General features: G+C 51.6%; 1 protein-coding gene across 4 annotated transcripts; it reads right to left on the bottom strand.

Annotated features, from left to right (window-relative positions):
• Positions 1-845: 845 nt before the first annotated feature.
• coro2ba (coronin, actin binding protein, 2Ba) lies at positions 846-19,788 on the bottom strand. 4 transcript variants are annotated; one of them, XM_007910018.2, is made up of 12 exons: positions 19,390-19,788; positions 9,705-9,905; positions 6,002-6,118; positions 5,391-5,540; positions 4,870-5,034; positions 3,499-3,615; positions 3,210-3,314; positions 2,676-2,772; positions 2,217-2,329; positions 1,807-1,897; positions 1,511-1,647; positions 846-1,204 (listed from the first exon to the last, which is right to left on the bottom strand). In XM_007910018.2, the coding sequence occupies exons 1-12, from the start codon at positions 19,402-19,404 to the stop codon at positions 1,073-1,075; spliced, it is 1,440 nt and encodes a 479-aa protein (XP_007908209.1). In that variant the 5' UTR covers positions 19,405-19,788; the 3' UTR covers positions 846-1,072. The 4 variants fall into 4 exon arrangements, with proteins under 4 accessions (XP_007908209.1, XP_042199006.1, XP_042199007.1 ...); XM_042343072.1 differs by having other exon boundaries at positions 19,579-19,788; XM_042343073.1 differs by lacking the exon at positions 19,390-19,788 and adding an exon at positions 18,315-18,324.
• Positions 19,789-21,192: the final 1,404 nt, after the last annotated feature.

Raw genomic sequence — 21,192 nt, 5'->3', positions numbered from 1 at the left:
CTTAAAACAACCGGGTTCCTACTTACTGCGAGGTAAACAGGTGTGCGAAATAAGGAAACTTGCCTAAGGTTTTGCCCTGCCCGAGAATCAAACCCTGGTCCTCTCGCTTGCGAGGCAAACACTAATCAATACGCTACGGGATCCCACAGTCTTTTTGCCGGTTACCTGCTCTCGGAACACTCTCAACGTCTCTACGTTCTCTCTACCTGCAAAAACCTCCCAGAAACCCAATTCTGTGACTGTGCCTTTGGTCAACATTCGAACCCTACCCCCCACCCCTCCTCCCCAGCACCACACTGGCTCGGGGAGCCACATGGTGTTTGGGGAGCGCTTTGCGATGTTGCCTTATGTGAAAGACGCTATATATAAGTGCAAGTTGTCATTAATTGTACAGTCTGGCTTGGCCACTCATTATTCAATGTCATCCAATCAATTACCATTCGCCAACCATCACCTTCCCAATTGCCTTCCGCAAACCACTTTGCCACTCGCCAGCCCCATTGCCATGCTGGGTGTCTGCCAGTGCCTGGCATTCCGTTGCCATACTTGAAATTCAATTGAAAAATAAAGTCGGGTGGGGGGGGGGGTTGTTGGGGGTAGTCAATAGCAGCATCCGGAGGAGATGATGTTTAGAAGCAGCCGTTGACGCTCATTAACACGCGGTGTCCAGGAGTCACTTGGCTGCCCAAGAAAGACCAGCTAGGATTATTAATGTTCATGTTAAGCATCTTGTCGTGTCCTCCTAGAGCTGAATGAAGGAGGTAAGTTTGTGTTGTGAGACGCTCATGTCAGCGGAATGGGGGCGAGCAGGGGGGAGTGGGGTGGGGGGGGGTGTGTATTGTGACGATCCAGGAGGAAAAAAATACAAGGGGTTTATATATTATATATAAAAAGGGAAAAGGAATTCTCCGGTTTATGGGGTTTCCTGTGTTCGGGGGTCTTGAAGCTTGGAAAATGCCCCCCCCTCCCCAAGTCTTGATTGTTAGAGCGGGCTGGTGAAGCGGGAGGGGAGGTGGGGAAGGGGGTTGGGCGAGGTGGAGGTGGTATAAGGAGGTGTTGGTGAGCCCCAGGCTCACACGCTCTTCGGGCTGTTCCTCAGGTTCATCAGCTCGAGCTCCAGCTGCCGGATCTTCACCTCCTTGTGGCTCAGGTCCTCCTTCAGCCTCCGGATCTCATCCTGCTGCCGGAAAAACATCCGCAGGAGCTGGTACAGTGAGCGCGGGAAGAGAGACAAGTCAGACAGCCGCAGCTTACCCTCCAATAATAATAATAATAATAATAATCCTTGCATTTGATTTGCCCTCCACCCTCCTGATCCCAACCCCCAGCTCGGGTCCAAGCCCCTGACTGTCCAGTGCCTTGGGACGTCTTCCCGACATGAAAAGCGCTGTGAGAATGTAATGTGTTGTTGATGATGTAGCCCCTTATCACATCGTTGAGACGTCACAAGGCGCTTCACAGGATATTGTGTAAAGTAGGCACTGAATTGGACAGGATGGCCCAGACTTGCCTCGTTTTCCGTTCTGGGCGGCACATTCTCGAGCAGGTCGATGCCGTTCACCACCACGCTCTTCTTGTCTCTCTTAGGGGCTTTGAAAGCAACGTTGGTGGATTTGTAGCCTTCCTTCAGGGACATGAGGATGGGATCTGGGGGTGGGGAGAGTCGAGGGGGGACCGGGTGAGACAGAGCACGGGAAACAGAAACATTATCAACCAACTCAAGACAGTAATAACTCCTCGTGTTTAACGCAGTGTCTCAGACATCAAAACAGAGTAAACGGGAAGTGCAGTAGCTAACTATTGTACCTCTGTTCGTGCCGCCCAGCCACTCGTCGGCGGTGAGGGCCGGCTCCGTTCCCGCTGTCATAGGGTAAATGTCCTCCTGGTATGTTTCTGACTGAATGAAAACACGCGGAGTGAGGGGAGGGAGTGTCCGCGGAGATTAGCCATGACATCGAGGCTTTACTCTGTGACACTGAGTCTTGCCACAATATTACATTGAACACACCACATACACTCACACACACACTCCCTCACACTCACACACACACACACACACACAACCTTCTGACTCAGAGGTGAGAGTGCGAGGCTGGCAGATTAAGATGGGAAGTAGCTGTGAAGAGTCACTGCATTGGCCACAGTAGAGAGACAGTCAGTGAGGCAGGACACTGAGTGGGAGGAGAGACGCAGTGCATGGGAGCTGCCACACTCACCCTCCTTGGCACGATCATGGAGATGGGTTCGATGAGGCCCTTGAGCGTGACCAGCTTGTAAACCCTGAACACCTCACACGCAGACACGTCCAGCCCGTGTTTGGGCATCACGCCTGTGGTAGACACGAAGACTGATCAGCACATAATACTATTAATAATCCCATTTGATGCAGCGCCTCATCACGTCATTGAGACGTCTCAAAGCGCTTCACAGGATCCACTGTAAAGTGAAGTGACTGTATATTTTGTGGGCGAAAGGCGGCAGCCAATTGTGCAAGCAGCGTCCCCACAAACAGTCCTGGATTAAGTGGGCAATTTTTTTTCTTTCGGAAGGATTAGTAGATTATTACCCCCGGAAAGCGATCCGCCAATCGTCTAACAACTGGTTAAACCAGCTCCTCGCCCCCCTGGTCAATGCTGAAAGTGCCCAAGAGGAGTGTAATGCACGGGGTATCTTACCCATCCCTTTTTGTGGAGAAGGGGAGCGAAACTCCATGAGGTAATGCAGGTACGGCTTCTCACTGCTGATTTCATAGTATCTGATGTTCCCATCGCCCTGTGGGGAGAGGTGAGGAACGTCACAGATTCCCGGCTACATCCAAATAGCTTTACACCAAGCGCAGCAGTAAACGCCCGTAAATAATAATAATCCTTGCATTTGCCTTATCACATCGTTGAGAAGTCTCAAAGAGCTGCACAGAAAATGGAGTGACTGTGTATTTTGTGGTTGAAACACGGCAGCCAATCGCGCACAGCAGCGTCCCACAGAAAGTCGTGGATTGGGTGACCAAATTTATTACCCCCACAATGCCATCCGTCAATCGACTAACAACTGGGTTCCTACATCCTGCTGGTAAGTAGAGACGTGTGTGAAGACAACTTGCCCTGACCCGCCTGGGAATTGAACCCAGGTCCTCTCGCTCACGCGATGAGCGCGTTAACGACTAAACCACAGGACTCCCAAAAGGTGAAGTGTTTTGAGAGGGAGCGTACCTTTCCGGCCAGGTACAACATGTGAGTGTCGCTGTCGTAGAAAGGGAAGAGGAGACCGGACAGCCCATCGATCTCTTCCTCCACCATCGGCATCGACAGGTCTTCCTGTCAGGAGTAGGGAACAAAGTCAATGTCGGAACGTCAAGGGCACCAACAACAACAACTTGCATTTACCCCTCGCCCTTCACGTGGGGCCGATTACCATGGATCCCGGGAGGTTTTTGTCACGGGGGTGGTGGGGTGGGGGAGGCATTGGGAGGGTCTTGGTTTGGGCTCGACCCACACTGACCTGATCCCAGAGCGCGATCTGCCGTGTGTTCCAGCGAGAGACACCGGTCGTCAGGATCCGCTTCATATTGCCCAGGAAAACCACCCGATTGACCTTGTGGCTCTTACAACTCGCTTCCTGGGAGAGAGAGAGGGGGTGAGAGAAGGATAGCAGAGGGCAATTAATGACCGGCACGGGGTGGGGGGCCGGGACGTGGGGGCGCGAGCTTAGTGCTGGGAATGGGGGGAGTGAACGGGAGAAGTGTTGGGGGACGTGGGTGCGGAAGGACTAGAGCAAACAGGCCCAAGGTCCTTCTTCATCCAAATCCCTCGCGATCACTGCAACTTCAACTGGGATGTCCGGAAACCGAGGCAATGCAAGCGTCAATGTAAATAAAGTGTAGTGACTGCGCGTCTTGTAAGTGGACTCGGTGGCATTAACAGATTTCCTAGCGTGTTTTGTGCAACCGTCGAGTTTCTGAAGCGCAGTGTGGGCTAAAGAGAGAGAGAGAAGGCGTTTCTCAGAGTGTGCGCAGAGTTTGAGTAAAAATAGCGCCTGTTATATTACACCCCAGTCCTGCTTACAATTGCCGCCCACCCCCCCCACCCCCCACCATAATTAACAATAGGTGTTGCGGCCATACAGTGGGGGAGGGTTGACATCTGGGGGTGTTGAGGACGTCTCTCTCTCTCTCTCTCTCTCTCCGCACGCTGCTTCCACAACAAAGCACAAGGCCAGCCCTTGCTGGGAGCGACACCCAACACTGATGAATATTTCAGCGCTCGCGACAAGCCGTGGCAGCCTTTAAATAATGCAGCCGTTTGTTACCACTGAATAAAGGCCCCATTTCACTCGCGAGCGGTCTCAGCCCTCGGCTCTCTCCATTTAACCCTTCGAGGCGGTTTAACGTTCAGTAGTAACTATTACTACTGAACAATAGCAACAATAAAACAAATCACAAAACACGTAAACAACATGCAACAGTCACAATACTATTTAATACTATTAATACTAACTATGCTGCGATGATTCGGCTTGGACAGGGACAAGCAAAGCTACCCAATGCCAGAACAATGATCTCCCCTTCCCCACCTCACCCCCTCCCCACCCACCCTGCCCTGCCCATTGGCGGTTGGACTTTCAGCCTCTCTACCCCCACCCTCTGGAACGCCACCCACAGACCCTCCACCTCACTCCCCCCCTTCAAGGCCTGTCTCAAGACCCTCCTCTTCAACCGTGCCTTCGGTCACCATCCTACCCCCCCACCCTCCCTGCCCTCCACTGCTCCTGATCCCAACCCCCAGCTCGGGGTCCAAATCCCCGGCTTTGGGACGTCCTCCTGACCTGAAAGTCTCTGTCTGAACGTCCTGTGTTGTTGTTGTTGTTGTTTACCTGCAGGATGCGACCGGAGCGCGGCTCGATGACCCTCAGCTTCTTGTCCTTACAGGAGGTGGCCACCAGACTGCCGTCCGTGTTGAAGGACAGACAGAGGATGACATCCCGGTGACAGTCTATCATCTTGACAGGTTCCCCAATGTCCAGGTTCCAGATCAACACCTATTGAGCCCACACACAGAGTGAGAGCTCATCACCTGACACCTCCTAGCCCACCCCCACCCCCAACACAGCTATTATTGTAATAATAATAATAATAATCCTTGCATTTGACATAGTGCTTTATCTTGTGGTTGAGACTTCCCGGAGCGCGTAAGGATAGGGGAGCTTGACGTCGAGCCAGGGAGAAAGGGGAGATGACCGTAAGTGCGGTCAAAGAGGAAAATCTTCAGGTGTGATCTGAAGGCAGGTAAAGAGAGTGATGGAGGGGGGGGGGGGGGGGCGGGGAAGATTGAAGCAGGAGGGAGCTCCAGAGGTCTGGGAGCAGAGACATAGAGAGAGAGAGAGAGAGAGATGACCTTGTAATCGTAGCCTGCGCTGAATAGGATGTTGTTGGTTGTTGGGTGCCACTCAATGAGCCCCACTCGCCGGCTGTGTCCGTACAGCTCCAGAACCGCTTCGGTCATGTTCCTCTTCAGCCCCCCCGCCGGGATTTCCCATAGTCGGACCTGGGGGAGGGGAGAGGAGAAAGTGAGGAGCGTGAATGCAGATCAAGCGCTCTGGGACCCCACCCGGAGGGGTGGATGAGGGGCACAATATCAATGCAAGTTGTTGTTGTGAGGAGGAATGGAGCTCAGAGCGGTCCTTCCATCAGGACATCCGGGTCTCAACCAGAGAACACCAAGATCACAGGCTCCAGATGAGCACTGGATTGGTAATGGCTCCCACGTTCTTGTTCTTATTCTATGATAATATTGGAATAGTGTTGGATATTATTTAATACAATGTAACATTTTATACCATTCTGTAATATTATTGTTATGTTGTGCAATATTATCGTAGCATTATTGTAACTTTGTGTAGCATTATTGTAATATTATTGTTATGTTGTGCAATATTATTGTAATATTATTGTAACTTTGTGTGGCATTATTGCAATATTATTGTAAGATTGTGTACACAGACTCACAGACGAGTCCTCCGAGCAGGAGGCTACGACGTTCTCCACAAACGGATTCCACTTGATGTCCAGCACATTGCCCTGGTGACCGCACACTTTGGGGTAAAGCGGATCGATTCGTCCTGTCTGAGCAGCGAAAGAGAGAGTGAGAGAGGGGGAGAGAGAGATGGTCACTTACTCACCCACTCAAGGCCAGAGCCACAGCGAGTGGGTGAGTTGGGGTGGGTGGGGGTGGGGGGGGGTTGGTGGCAGGGTGGGGGGGGAGCTGGTCAGCAATTAATGCCCCCCACCACTCCTTCTCTTCCTCAGTGACTTATTGCGTCATGTCTCAAAGCGCTTCACAGGATACACTGTAATGTGGATTGACTGTGTTTTGTGGGCAAATTGTGGCAACCAATTATGCTCAGTGGTGTCCAACATGATGTGCCGTGATCTGATAAACCAGAGGAGGCTTGCTGGGCTGGTCGGGGCGGGGCGGGGCGGGGCTGATCCCCTGATTCCTTGCTGGAGTAAAACACTAGGAGAAGGTTACAGTCCCTCCCGCGTGCACACACTTGTTTGCTGTGCTCGCTGTCTGTAGCTGAATTCAAAGGTAGCAGGGAGGAGGTCTCTGCTTATCACTCGGCCGGCAGGCTAGAGGGGGAGGGTGTGTGTGGGCGCGGGGGGCTGGGCGGGGGTGCGGGGGGTGGTTACGTGGCTGCGGTGGGCAGATTGCGAGGGAGGTGAGGAGTGCTCGGAAAGCTAAGTCACAAGACTGGTCCCTGCTGACAACGAAAAAGTCTATGTTTATCACAACACTCCTCGCCAGCGGCGGCGGTGTGGGGGGGGGGAGTCACTCCCCCTTTCCCACCCCCACCCCGCAGTTTGGGTACTAGGCATACAGTGCCAAGCTCTATGTCCTGTAGCATAGTGGTTAGAGCACTCGCCTCACAAGCGGAAGGACCCGGGTTTGACCCCCGGGCAGGGCGAAACGTTAGGCAAATGTTTTTACTCCACACACCTGTTTACCTCGAGGTAATTAGGAACCCGATTGTTAGTCAATCGGCGGATCGCTTTCCGGGGGGTAATAATCCCTCAAAAAAAATGTGGTCATTCAATCCACGACTGTTGGTGGGACACTGCTGTGCGCAATTGGCTCACATTTCGCCCACAAAATATACAGTCACTCCACCCTACAATATATTCTGTGAAGCGATTTGAGACATCTCTGCAACGTGATAAGGGGCTATATCCAATACAAGGATTATTTTTTGAGACGTCGTCCCGACATGAAAGGCGTGGTGTAAATTATTGTTATGTGATAAACAGGGACTGACAGTGGCACACCATCTACAGGGGGTCTGATCCTGTCCACAGTTGCTCACTCTCCAACAGAGAGAGGGAGTGAGGGAGAGAGGGGGAGGAATTACGAGACACGATCAGGAGAATCCCTGAACAAAAGGCTCCTTTATTCACCATCACGCAAAATTAAATCATAAATTGTCCATTGGTTTTCAATGGGGAATGAGTTGGTTTGAGAAAATCCATGGCTTCTAATATTGCACAACTCGGCCAACGGAGGGCACCAAATTCCCATTTTCTGTGGCTGCACAGTTAACAGTGTAGAGTTAAACCTTTTTATCTCCTCCCTCTCCTCTCCTTCCCTTCCCTCCCCCTCCCCATAATTACAGGGGTGAGTGTTTGCACTCATCAAGGTCAGGTCAGAGGCAGCGTTGATCAGCCTGGCTCAGCCTGCAACACTCTCGCTTCTGGGGCAGAAGGTTGTTGGTTTCTCTAACCCCCACCTGAGTCAGGTCTGTGAGCTGACAGTCCCAGTGCAGTGCTGGGGGAGGAGTGTGTGGGGGGGGTGGCTGCGTTGTTTTGTTAAACTGAGGTCCTGACTGCCCGTCATTTCACTTGACGGCTGTTTGCGGGTCGTCGCTGTGCCTCAAGTTGGCTGCCGCGTTTGCCTACAGAACACACAGTCACTACACTCTGCAGTAAAACCCTGTGAAACACTTGGGAGACGTGTCAGATGGTAAAGGATCGTCTCCTCTGTCTGTAGGGGCGGTGATGATGTTTGCGGTGTAAAGTGCCGGTGTGTCCAGGAGAGGGCACTGCTCCTCAAGGTGACTGTGCCATTGGGGAGAAAGCTCTTCGCTGGGACGCAGGTGATGGGGACAAGTGACCACAGGACAGATACACAAGGAGCGATCTCTCTGCAGTTACATCATAAGCCACGACCAGAGCGTAGCGGCCTGGCTCAGCCTTATCTATATGATTTTTAGATCCTGGTCTTTTCCCCCCTTTTATTTCCCTCCTTCCCTCCCTCCCTCCCTCCCTCCCTCTGTGTCTCTCCCTTTTCTCTCTCTCTCTCTCGCTCTCTCTCCTTTCTGATATCTGATTTACAGGAGTAATAATCCCTTTCTCCCCCCCCACCAAAAAAAAATCAAACAATAATAATGTGTTCACTCGATCCACGGCTGTTTGTGGGGCCGCTGCTGTGCGCAATTGGCTGCCGCGTTCCGCCCACAAAATACACAGTCACCGCACTTGACAATATATTCTGTGAAGCGCTTTGAGACGCCTCAACGACGTGATAAGGCACTATATCAAATACCAGGATTATTATCTTCCCCCCCCCCCCCCCCCCCACCCTTGCTGGCCTGAGCTATTATAGGCTGTATCAGCTCTGGCTGATGTACAGCTCTCAAATTCAGCTGACGCTAGACCTCCTTCTCTTCCCGACAGACGAGGAGATACAAAACTGCCTCACACACCCTTCAGGCGATCAATAAGTGTACTTAGCGCACATTGATTTTCCCCATGGCTGAGTACAGTTTAGTGAGAGACCGTCTGTTTGTCTCCTCTGCCAGCCTCCCTACCCTCCCTTGAGGAAAGTGCTGCACCAAGCAACTCCTCTCTTTGTTTGACTGCTCGGTGAGCTTCCCGCAATATCAGGACTACAGGCTCTGCCAGTCTCCAGTTCCACCACCACCCACCTCACCCCCTCCTCACTCCGCCCCCCACCCACCCCGTCACCGTCCCCCTCGCCCCTCCAAATCCTGAGTGATTGATCCCTATCTCTGCTCCCATGTTTTTATGGTTATGTCGAATAATCCATAAGAGTAAATAGACAGTTAACCGGGAACCTATGGAAGTATGAAAAGGAATTCTGGGAGAACAGTTTATTTTGGTCACCGGGTGTCTGACAACCAGGGACTCATGTGCTTCAGAGAAGCCAAACCAAGCTGAGAATTTCCAATCAGCCCACCTACACATGGAAATCCCAGCGATAGACTGTTGGAATGGAATGCGCTCTCTCTTGCTCTCTCTCTCCCTGTAGGGACGCCTCTTGCTTACCTAATTCCGGGAAGAATTAGGCACAGGTTGGCAAGAGCCAAGGTTTGCGGGAGCCCAGAGAGTGCGTTGGAGTAACTGCTGAAGCTTAAACCAGCTGAAACTGAAATAGCTTGCCGTTGATAGCACTGTCTGGCAAGCTTTCCCACTGTTTGTTCAGCTAGGACCAGCCGACCAGTTGGGGCTTTGGCTTGCGGGGTTAACGGGAGCTGAGTGGGAGGATTCCCTGCCCCTCAGTGACTGGTCCAACTTGTTCTGCCCTTGGGGGAGAATAACTGTTGTGTGTTTATGGTTTGAGGATTGGGAGTGGGAGAGTAAAGGAGTCAGTGAATACCGCAGTGTTGTGGATTGAGAATTGCGATGAGATACACACCTGACTGAGGGGGATGACCAGGAAAGCCCCTCCCCCGGCGCTCTCTGTCACTACAGCGATGAACTTGGCGTTGACGGCACAGAACTGGTTGTCGTGGACGTTTTTGGTGATGGGGATGCCATCAAAGCAGTGCTCCCGGTTTGCCACTTTCCCGTAAACGTTCCGGAACTTGGAGCTGCGATACTGCGGGCGCCATGACATCTACGGAGGTGAAGAGAGGACGGGAAGGGGTTAACAACGGGAGACAGAGTCGGGCGCCCAGGGCAGTGGACGTGCCACACGGACACGAGGGGCAAAACCTCAGGTAAGTTTCCTTACTCCACACGCCTCTGTTCACCAGCAGTAAGTAAGAATCTGGTTGTTAGTTGATTGGAGGATCACTTTCCGGGGCTAATAAGCCCTTCAAAAAAATTGTGGTCACTCAATCCACGACTGTTTGTGGGACACTGCTGTGTGCAAATGACTGCTACTTTTCACCCACAAAATACACAGTCACTTCAGTTTACTGTATATTCTGTGAAGCACGTTGAGACGTCTCAACGACGTTATAAGGTGGAATATCAGATGCAAGTTTGCATTAAGATTCCATCATTCTATGTCATTTGTACGGGTGGACAACGCGGAGAGAGATAGAGGGGGAAATCACTTTTAATTGATCTGACAGTAAAGTGAATGCTGCGATGTTCTGTAGTTTGGGGGAGGGGGGAAACACGGAGGTTTGTTCTGTAGACTGTAAGCCTCAGACACAATCCAACAATCCTGCTTGGCAATGTTGTGCTACAGAGAAATCCCTTTAGTTCTGAGGCCCGACACAAAGGAGATTTGTCCCGGGGTAAATACGATGGAATCTCTCTGTGCCTTGGGGAGGCTGATAAGCTATTAAAGGGTGAAATTGCCTTTTGATGAACTTACTAGAAGTCAACTGCATACATTTCCTTTTTTCCCCGTCACTGGGCGGGTTTAACAGACTCTCCCCCGCGAGATAATTGAACGGGACTCAGTCCAGGGTGATGCTGGAGCCCAACGCTGGGGGCGAGGGAGGGTGGGGAGAGGGGAGAGCGCTGTATTGGTCCTTCACTCCACAGCTGTTTGCAGGGACATCGCTATGTGCCAATTGCCTACAACACACACAGTCACTACACTTGACACCAGGCTGCAGGGCGGGAGAGGATGTGACTGGTAATCGGCGCTGGTAACCGCAGCAACCAGAAGCCGAGTTGTGGAACCTCAGCCCCATCACTTTAGTCCCCGACTGTTTGTATAAAACATCACAGAATCTCACAGCACAGAAGGAGGCCATTCGGCCCATCGTGCCCGTGCCAGCTCTCTGAGTGAGCGAGCGAGCGAGCGAGCTGTCCGCTCTGTGCTGCGGGTATAAACCTTCTTGAGGGTTGTTTTTCTCTCTCTCTCTCTGCTCTTGTGCCTGGAGACTTGAGCTCACTGGCTCTGCTTTCTCCTTGAAGTCTGACCTTCAGAGGACGGAGCACTTGGAGGCTTTGCAAACGGCACAAGGTCGGATATTAACAGGCAAATAGCACCCGGGATTAGCAGTGACAGGGAGAAGTTGTCCAGGGCACGCTAGCATTGCCCTTTAACCCCCTCGCTCTTCTCCCCTTCCACCGTGTCCTGACCAACCAGATAAATTGGCTGGATCAGACCTTTAACCGAGTTCCTGTCTGCCGGTTCGGGTGAGTGTTAAGGATCTCCCCCCCCAGCGCTAATCGAATAGAAAAGGGAGTTTCTCTCTCCCAGTGTCCTGGCCAACAATCCTCCAGATACAATTGGTTGCTTTGCATTTGACATAGCGCCTAACTTATCCCGGCGTTGAGAAATCTCAAAGCGCTTCTCAGAATATACTGTAAAGTGGAGTGACTGTGTAATTTGTGGGTGAAATGCGGCAGCCAATTGCGCACAGCAGTGCCCCACCATTAGTCGTGGATTGAGTGACCACATTTATTTTATGGTGAGGATAAAAGGGGTGAGATTTCCCCACATCCCACTGTTCCCCCTTCGCTCCCCCCCACCCGCCAGCGATGCTCTTGGCAGGAAATGGTGCTCCCCATTCTGTGCGATCGCCTAACCACAAGCTGGGAGCTGTGTCCGAGTGGGAATAAAGCGGCTTTGTTGGGCATTAAACGTGCTGTGGTCTGACTAATCTAATTACAGACCCCCATTCATTCCTGTTCAGTGTGAGATCTCTCCACCATTTCCCCCCCCCACCCCCCCGCGCACTCACACACACACACACACCCCTACCCCAAACCCCACCCTCCCACTGAGGAGTTGCGAGATCTCCCCCAGAGAAGAAATGGCCTTTTTTTAAAAATAAAATTTAAAAATCTTTTGTTCGCCCGTCGGAAATTCTGAAATGAGTAACTTGTTGCTTTCGGGAAGAGTCGTTCCGGTCATGGCAACGGGTGGCGACGTGGAGGCTGAGCCGGGACAGGCTACATCCCGGGAATAACAGCCGGGATCGGGTCACAGGACGGGAAGGAGGGGGGAGGGGAAAGGGAGAGCCATGTTGTCGGAGGCGCCGTCATTCGGATGAGACGTAAAACCGAGGTCTCGGCTGTGCCTCTTCAAGCGGACGTGACAGATTCCCGCTGAAGTTGCTCTCCATTGGCAAAGCCGGGCCGGGTGAAGCTGGAATTCCGGTTCGCGGATCTCAGCCACAGGTTAGCAGGAAGCCCCCCCCCAACGGACTCAGCACAGACATGAGCACCGAGAGAGAGAGAGAAAGGGGATCTTGAAGTCGATCGTTCTGTGATAGAGAGCCAGTGTGAAGCCTGGTGAGGACTGGGGTGATGGTGGGACGGAGTTTAATACAGGGGAGAATACAGACGGTGGAGTTTTGAGTTAGTTGGATGTTCGGGCGGGTGAGGACTCGTGACTGGTACGCCCCGAAACTCTAGAACTCTCGCCCCTTAATCCCTCCGCTTTGCCCCCTCCGTCCCTCCCCACTTTCAAATCCTTCCTGTAAAGACCTTCCCTTTTGATGATGCTGACGGTCACCTCCCCCCTTCCTCCCCCACTGTCTCCGTGTCAGACTCGGCCACTATCAAGCGCTCCGGGGACGCTACCCCTCACGAAGGTTGCTGTATAAACACAAGTGGTTGCTGTTGGTGGTGCTCGCAGAGAGAGATGGAGGGACTGCATAGCACAATTCATATGCTGCGGACACAGCTCTCTGCAGTGCAGGCAAACCCTGAGAGCCGCTGGTGTAAGAGTTAATCACAGCCTTTGGCCGTGAGCCAGACATTCACCCTGACAGCTGCAAGGTGGAGGCATTCCTGAGCCAGATGCTGACTGATCCAGCTCTGAGCCCGTGGAATCGCGGGCCGGCAAAACCAGATGCGCTCTGGGCTTAAGCCAACGAAACGTGGTGTGGGTGGGGGGGGAGGGGAGCGGTTGAAGGTGGGGGTGACGGAGGCGGAGGGAAGAATAGATAGCAAGAAGGTGAAACGTTTAGATGGTTTACAGGACCTTGAGTTTGACACAGCGCCTGTGACGTTAAAACCTTTGTCAGGATTTTACAAATAATAATAATCCGTGCCTTTGACACATCGTCGCGACGTCTCAAAGCGCTTTGCAGGATACACTGTAAAGTGTAATCGCTGTGGGTTTCGTGTGTGAAGTGCGGAGGACAACATCACACAAACAGCCCTGGAGTGAGCCACCAATTTTATCCGGGGGATTGGCGGCCAGGACACCGGGAGGAAGAGAGAAACTCTCTTTTCTTTTCGAATAGTGCCTCGGGATCTTTGATGTCGGGACCTCGGTTTAATGTCTCATCGTGGAGTCCTGTAGCTCAGTGGTTAGAGCACTCGCTTTGCGAGCGAAAGACCTGAATTCAATTCCAGGCAGAGGGCGAAACCTTGGGCAAGTTTCCTTACTCCACACAGAGCCTAATAATAATCCCTCCAAAACCAAAAACAATAATAAATTGGTCATTTTCAATCCACGACTGTTTGTGGGACATTGCTGTGCGCAATTGGCTGCCGCGTTCGCCCACAAATATACAGTCAATTCACTTTACAGTGTGTTCTGTGAAGCGCTTTGGGATGTCCTCCCGACATGAAAAGCGCTGTATCAAATGCAAGGATTATTATTATTATTATTATCTGAAGAAGGGCAACAATGTGACACACACCCATAGCATCGCACTGGAGGGTCAGCTTAGACCACAACACAGTGCATTTATATAACACCTTTCACATCCCAAGGCACTGAAATAGACTATAATGAGTTCCAAGTCCCAATGTGAAGCTTGAACACACAACCGTCCTACTCGCAGACCAGAATACTACTGACTCAACCAATATGACATCAACATTACATTAATGAAGCAACTCAAATGCAGACCAGGGTTAGCTCCAGTCAGTGCTTCTTGGAGGAATTAGAGACATTCAGCATTTCAGTAAATGACTGTGCGGTGTCTCAGGATGAAATCCCTACTCTCCTCCGTTCAGCTTCACTTCTGCGCTCATTTTAATTACCTCCCAGCCTCTCCCGCAGAGGGAAAGAGCATGAGAGAAAGAGAGGGGGTGTGTGAGAGGGAAAGAGCAAAGAGTATATGTGTGTGAGAGAGAGAGAGAATGTGAGAAAGAGAGAGAGGAGAGCAAGTGAGATTAACTTTCCTTCAAACTCCAGCACCGAGGGTCACCAGCAATAAAATGGAGACTCAAATCCATTCAGTTGTACAATATTAGTAATAACCCTGGCATTTGTTAAAGCTCCGAATCGTGTGTCACAGGATTTTACTGCGAAGTGTAGTGACTCTGCTTGGAGCAAAGCGTGAAAGAGTGAGAGAGGGAGAGAGGGAGAGAGAGAGAGAGTGAGATAGTTAACATAGCAGCAAAGTTGGAAGCTGATTATCACTGTTCCCCACAACACTCACATTTCTCTGTGTCTGTCTCATAACTCACACGAGCATCAAAGCTGAACGGCCGACAGAGAGAGAGAGAGAGCGTGAAACGAGTGCAGCTCACACACTCCAGCGCCTTGGGACGTCCTCCCGATGCGAAAGGCGCTTTATACAAATGCAATTTGTTGTAGTTATTGTTGTTGTTGTTGTTGCAGGTTGGTCTGGGGTCTTGGCTGCTGAGATCGGGGACTGCAGTGAGAGCTCACAACTCTAGATAAAGTAGACCTCAGTCGCTAAGACTCTCGCCTCTGAGTCACAAGCTTGTGAGTTCAAACCCCCACATGTCGGCCGTGTTTGGCTTCGAGTCTTAGCGACTGAGGTCTATGTTATCGAGAGGTGTGAGCTCTCACTGCAGGTCCCGATCTCACCACACACGACAGCCATGGACTGTGAAGCGCTTTGAGACGCGTCAAGACTCCTATCCAATTGAGGGACTCTGAATGACTGTCATCTCCGCCCTCCCCCCAGTCCATAGGTGTCAGCCTGTGGCTCAGTCAACAACGACAACAACTAGCGTTTATATAGCGCTCTTCACACAGGGCATCCCAGAGTCAGTCAGTCAGTTGCACTCTCGTAATTGGGTCTAAGGGTCATGGGTTCAAGCCAAGATGTTGGAGGGAGAGAGAGAGATGAATGCGGGGGTGGGGGGGGGGGGGTGAGGTGGGGTTGTGGTGGGGAAGAGATTGCACCAGGGAGGGAGAGGCTGAGATGGTGAAGGTCGACCCTGGGAATCAGCACTTATAATAATCCTTGTATTTGCCCGGGAAGAGGCCAGGACAGAGCTTCCCAGGCTTTGGGCAACAGGAGTGGGAGTGAATGTGTGTGTGTGTGTGTGTGGGGGGGGGAACAGTCAGTGACAATCTCTGTGATTCTGCCCCCCCCAGGAGATGCCTGCCACTAGGAACTGTACTGGATAAAGACCCAACCCCCCACCCACTGAGGACAGCACATGTCGGCAGCTGTGATTCCAACACACATCTGGGAACATCTGTTTCTCTGGCTCAGTGTCTCACGCTTACTGAATTTCAGGTATGACGTGTCAGATAGCTTCCCCCCCCACCCCTCTCAGCCCCCATCCCTCTCACCACCCGCCCCCCCCCCCCCCACCCCTCTCATTCGTCCCATCACCAAAGCTTCCTGATTAATCCAAAGTAAAACAGATTGGATCCTCTCTGAGATTATTATTGGTACTAATGATAATAATAATATTGGCTGCTGCGTTTCACCCACAAAATACACATTCACTCCACTCTAAGGTGTATTCTGTGAAGCGCTTTGAGACGTCTCGACGATGTGATAAGGCGCTGCATCAAATGCGAGGATTATTATTATTATTTTTATTAATCCGGTGTTTTATGGCCACAAATTGCATTTACATAGAGCCCTTCACGCTGGGCAGCTTCTCGGAGCGCTTTACAGTGGCGGAGCTCGACACTGAGCCGGGTGTGGGGGTGGGCGGAGCAGGCCTAAACATCGCCGTAAAGATTTAAGTCGCATTTGCAATGTTAGTTCCCGTTTACAATTGTAATACAGCGGTTATCTTCTGGAATATGATTCATATTCAGGCGGCGCGTTAAACTGTAACAGATTCAGAGAGAGAGAGAGAGCAAACAAATGAGTGAATGTGAGACAGATATTACCATTACTGCCTATCGCTCTCACACTGTTTCTTTCCAACACCCCCCCACCCCCACCCCCACACACACACCCCCCTGCCCCCGGCAGATTTGATTCAGGCGTTAATGAGTGAGAGACGAGGCTTTGACTCCCATCCTGTTTGTCAGTGGCTTTGTTATGTCTTTCCCCCCCACCCACACACACGACCCCTTCCTCACTCACACCCACTGGGATGTGCTTCCACAGATGCTCTCCACAACACACACACAGACACAGAACTCCGCCCTGGACAATGAGTGTCCACATGGCGTTTGAATGTAGTGATGGAGATGGAATGTGTTATAGACACACAGCCACACGCACACATATATATGCACCCACAGTCACACACATATACATACCCCCACGCACACACAGCCATGCACGCACAACAACCACCACAAATTACATTTGTATAGCGCCTCTCACGTCGGGAGATATCGCACAGCCACACGCACACAGCAACACACACAGCAACACACACACACCAAAGCAAAACCGTGCTGTAGTGCGGCCAACTGTGACCCAGAGGACAGGCCTGAGGCAACACCTTTGTTTATCCCACATTTGCCGGGAGCCCCGTGTCCTCATTGCCGCAGCCTGAGAGCTCGGCCATCCACATCTCCATGACAACCATCTCCAGGGCCCGTTGGCAATAAGCCCCAAGTCAAGTGCTACAAACTCTGCCTTTCACCCCTTCCCATCCCCCCAACAATGGCTCCATCTGCTCCCCCCCCCCCCCCACAGGGATGGATTCAGCCTGTCCGGAAACTGGAGAAAGCCATCACACAGTGTGTGGGAGGGGATGGGGGGGGGGGGGCGTGGGGGGGAAGAGAGGGAGGGGCAGAGCGCAGTTCAAGTTGGTGAGGGAGAGCGAGGATAACAGTTCAGAGGTACGTCATTCAGCTCTAATAAGGGATCAACATGAACCCCTACATTTGTCAGACTTCACAAAAGTTTTGCCCACAAAATACACAGTCACTACACTTTACAGTGTGCCCTGTGAAGCGCTTTGAGACGTCTCAATGACGTGATATGGCGCTGTATGAAATGCAAGGAGTATTATTACAGTATTACGCACTATAGTATATTGTCCTTGACTCCCAAATCGGTAGCAGATATTACGACAAATGTAAACAGACAGAAGTATATACCATCAATATCTTATCATTTCATTACCCCCAACACAACCCCCCAACCGCCGCGCAGAACAATCGGGATTCATCTCAATCAGGAGAAAGAAAATCCTTTTCCTCACAATTAAGTATTTCCTCTAAAACAACTCACACAAATAGACACTGACTCTGAGACTCTCACATAGGCGGGAGCTGGTATTCAGCTGCAGAAACAGAGACACACACACACACAGCTACAGACACACAGATATAGACACACACACACACAGCTACAGACACACAGATATAGACACACACACAGCTACAGACACACAGATATAGACACACAGACACAGATATAGAGACACAGATATAGACACACACACACACACACAGCTACAGACACACAGATATAGACACACACACACACAGCTACAGACACACAGATATAGACACACACACAGCTACAGACACACAGATATAGACATACACACACAGCTACAGACACACAGATATAGACACACAGACACAGATATAGAGACACACAGACAGAGATATAGAGACACACACAGACAGATATAGAGACACACAGACACAGATATAGAGACACACAGACACAGATATAGACACACACAGATATAGACACACACACACACACACAGAGAGACAGACACAGAGACAGACACACACACATACAAACTCAGAGAGACACACAGACATACACACACACATAGGTACACAGACACACACAGATACACAAACACAGACACAGAGATGGACAGACGCACATGCAGAGGCACAGGACCAGAGACACACAGACAGACACACAGACACAGACAGACACACACACACACACACAGACAGACACACACACAGACAGACAGACACACAGACTGACTGACAGCTGTAGTGTACCTGTGGCCTCACTCACTGAAAAGCACTGATGTAAATAAAGCTGTGAATCGCGGCGCCGACTGCAGCGCTCTACACTGTCACTGAACACAGCATCGGCTGCGGAGGAGAGAGAGGGGATGGAGAGGGGGAGAGGGGGGGGGAGAGGGGGAGAGGGGGGGAGAGGGGGAGAGGGGGGGAGAGGGGGGAGAGGGGGGAGAGGGGGGGGAGGAGAGGGGGGGATTGAGAGGGGGAGAGGGGGGGGATGGAGAGGGGGGGGAGAGGGGGGAGAGGGGGGGGAGAGGGGGAGAGGGGGGGATGGAGAGGAGAGGGAGAGGGGGGGATGGAGAGGGGGGGGAGAGGGGGAGAGGGGGGGATGAGAGGGGGGAGGAGGGGGGGATGGAGAGGGGGAGAGGGGGGGGGTGGAGAGGGGGGGAGAGGGGATGGAGAGGGGGGAGAGGGGGGGGGATGGAGAGGGGGGGGGGGGATGGAGAGGGGGGAGGGGGGATGGAGAGGGGGGAGGGGGGATGGAGAGGGGGGGAGGGGGGATGGAGAGGGGGGGAGGGGGGATGGAGAGGGGGTATATATCTGTGTGTCTCTTTAATGAAATTTAAAAAAAGCTGAAGTCAGTGCCTATTGCAGCCCAGACCAGCAAAGCCATCTCCTGACCTGTCCTGAGAGACACACACACAGACACACACACACAGACACACTCACACACACAGACACACAGAGACACACACACACACAGACACACAGAGACACACACACAGACACACTCACACACACAGACACACAGAGACACACACACAGACACACAGAGACACACACACACACACACAGAGACACACACACACACACACACACAGAGACACACACACACAGACAGAGAGCACAAGATGGTTTAGTGGCTGAGAGAGCAGCTTTCATTGCATTATGCGCAGTCTACTACACACATACTGTAGCACATCTTATTCTAACGGCCTCTCCCCCTCCCCTCTCTCTCTCTCTCTCTCTCTCCATCCCTTCCTTCCCTCTATGTTTTATTTTGGTCCCCCCCAGAGCCTGAGCTGTTCAGAGACAGACAGACCTTACTTACCTTTGTGACAGTCATGCAGAAACTGTGTCCTTGGTCGAGTGGATTCCACAAGTAAAAGAGACAGACAGATAGAGACACGAACAGGAGAGACACAGAGAGAGAGAATGAGTGATGCTGGTTGGGGGGGGGGTCCCTCTGCAGTGTAACCAGCTCTGCCACTGGATGGAGGGTGGGAGGGAGAGCACTTACAAATCCCCTTTGACTCTGCTTCTCCCAGCCCGAGCCTGGCTTATTGATGGGGGAATGATGTCAGTTTTCATTCATAATGGATGAGCTACTTGGTAGGAGGCTGAGGTTAGAGGAATCCTCACCATAGGAGGAGAGAGTGAGAGAGAAAGGAGACAGAGGGAGAGAGATTGTTCTTTTCAGGCCAAAGAACATAAAGGCACACACACACACACACAGAAAAAGACACAGAGAGAAAGAGGGAGAGAGACTGTTCTTTTCAGGCTAAGGAACAGAGAGAGAGAGAGGGAGAAAGAACACACAAACAGGAAGCAACAGAGGAGAGAGTTTCTCTCTCTTGCCAAGTCACTAGTGAAAAGCTTCCTTATTTCCTTACAGATCTCAGCAACAATACTGCCCCAGTGTGAGGTTTGAAAGCACCAGAGGGAGAGAGAATCATTTACCACAGCAGAGAGTCAGAAGGCTTTATTCCTCTAGCTTAGCTACACATTAAACTGGAAAGCTCCCAGACAAGTACAAATAAGCCAAAATGCATGAGATTAATATTTTACAGCAAAAAAAAAGCTTCCTGTCAGTCTGAATGTCAAGTACTTTAAGTGTGTTCGTCTGTGTATGTGTGCAGTGTGCAGGAGAATCTGTATTACGATCGCTTGCAAAACACACAGTCACTACAGTTTATGGTGAAATCCTGTGAAGCGAGTTTGCGAGGCGCTCTTTTATTCCCCTTGCATTTGATATAGCGCCTCATCACGTCGCTGAGACGTGGCAAAGTGCTTCACCGAATACACTGCAGAGTGGAGTGACTGTTTCGTGGGTGAAACGCGGCGGCCAATTGCGCACAAACCGCCGTGGATTGAGTGACCAATTTTGGGGGGTGGGATTGCCGACCGCGTTCCCTACACACACCTCGTCCCACCCCATCTCAAATTCCGCTTTAATGTCAATTTAATTTGGGGTCAATTTCCCTCCCCCCCCCCAACCCCCACCCCCCCAACCCCCACCCCCACTCCTCTCTAACAGCCAGAGGGAGCGGGAGGGATGGGATTGGATTGGTTTCTGTGGAGCAATGATCTGATGGGTTGAGTGAGTGATGTGCACTTCTTCTTTGTGTCATTCTGTTATGGACCATTGCTGTCGGTGTGAGTGCTGCACCGCTCTGCTCTGCTCTGCCGCCTGGTGGCCACTGCTGGCAAGAGCAGCCCCACTTCATGTTGAGTTGGTTGATGGAAGTGGGTATGTGGGTGTGTGGGTGTGGGGATGGGGTGGGTCACAAGGGCTCGTTCTCGTTGTTAAGGCAACAGCAAATGCAACAGAAATCGTGATCGTCGCTCCGCACTGTATTTCCAACACAGAGCGCGTGGTGAAGGTTGGTTAGTCGAGAGGCAAACGAACAAGCAACGAGTAATAATAATTCTTGCGTTTGATGCAGCGGCTTATCACGTCTTCGAGACGTCTCAAAGCGCTCCACAGGATACACTGTAAAGTGTAGTGACCGTGTATTTTGTGGGTGGAACGCGGCAGCCAATTGCACAGGGCGACGTCCCATAAACAGTCGTTGATTGAGTGACCAAATATACATGTAGTGATGGGGCTTCAAATAACTTGGTACAGCTCTCA

This window comes from Callorhinchus milii, unplaced genomic scaffold (genome assembly GCF_018977255.1).
Source record: "Callorhinchus milii isolate IMCB2004 unplaced genomic scaffold, IMCB_Cmil_1.0 Scaffold22, whole genome shotgun sequence".
Taxonomy (NCBI): Eukaryota; Metazoa; Chordata; class Chondrichthyes; order Chimaeriformes; family Callorhinchidae; genus Callorhinchus; species Callorhinchus milii.
Note: the sequence above shows the minus strand (reverse complement) of the source record. Positions and strands in the feature narration are given on the sequence as shown.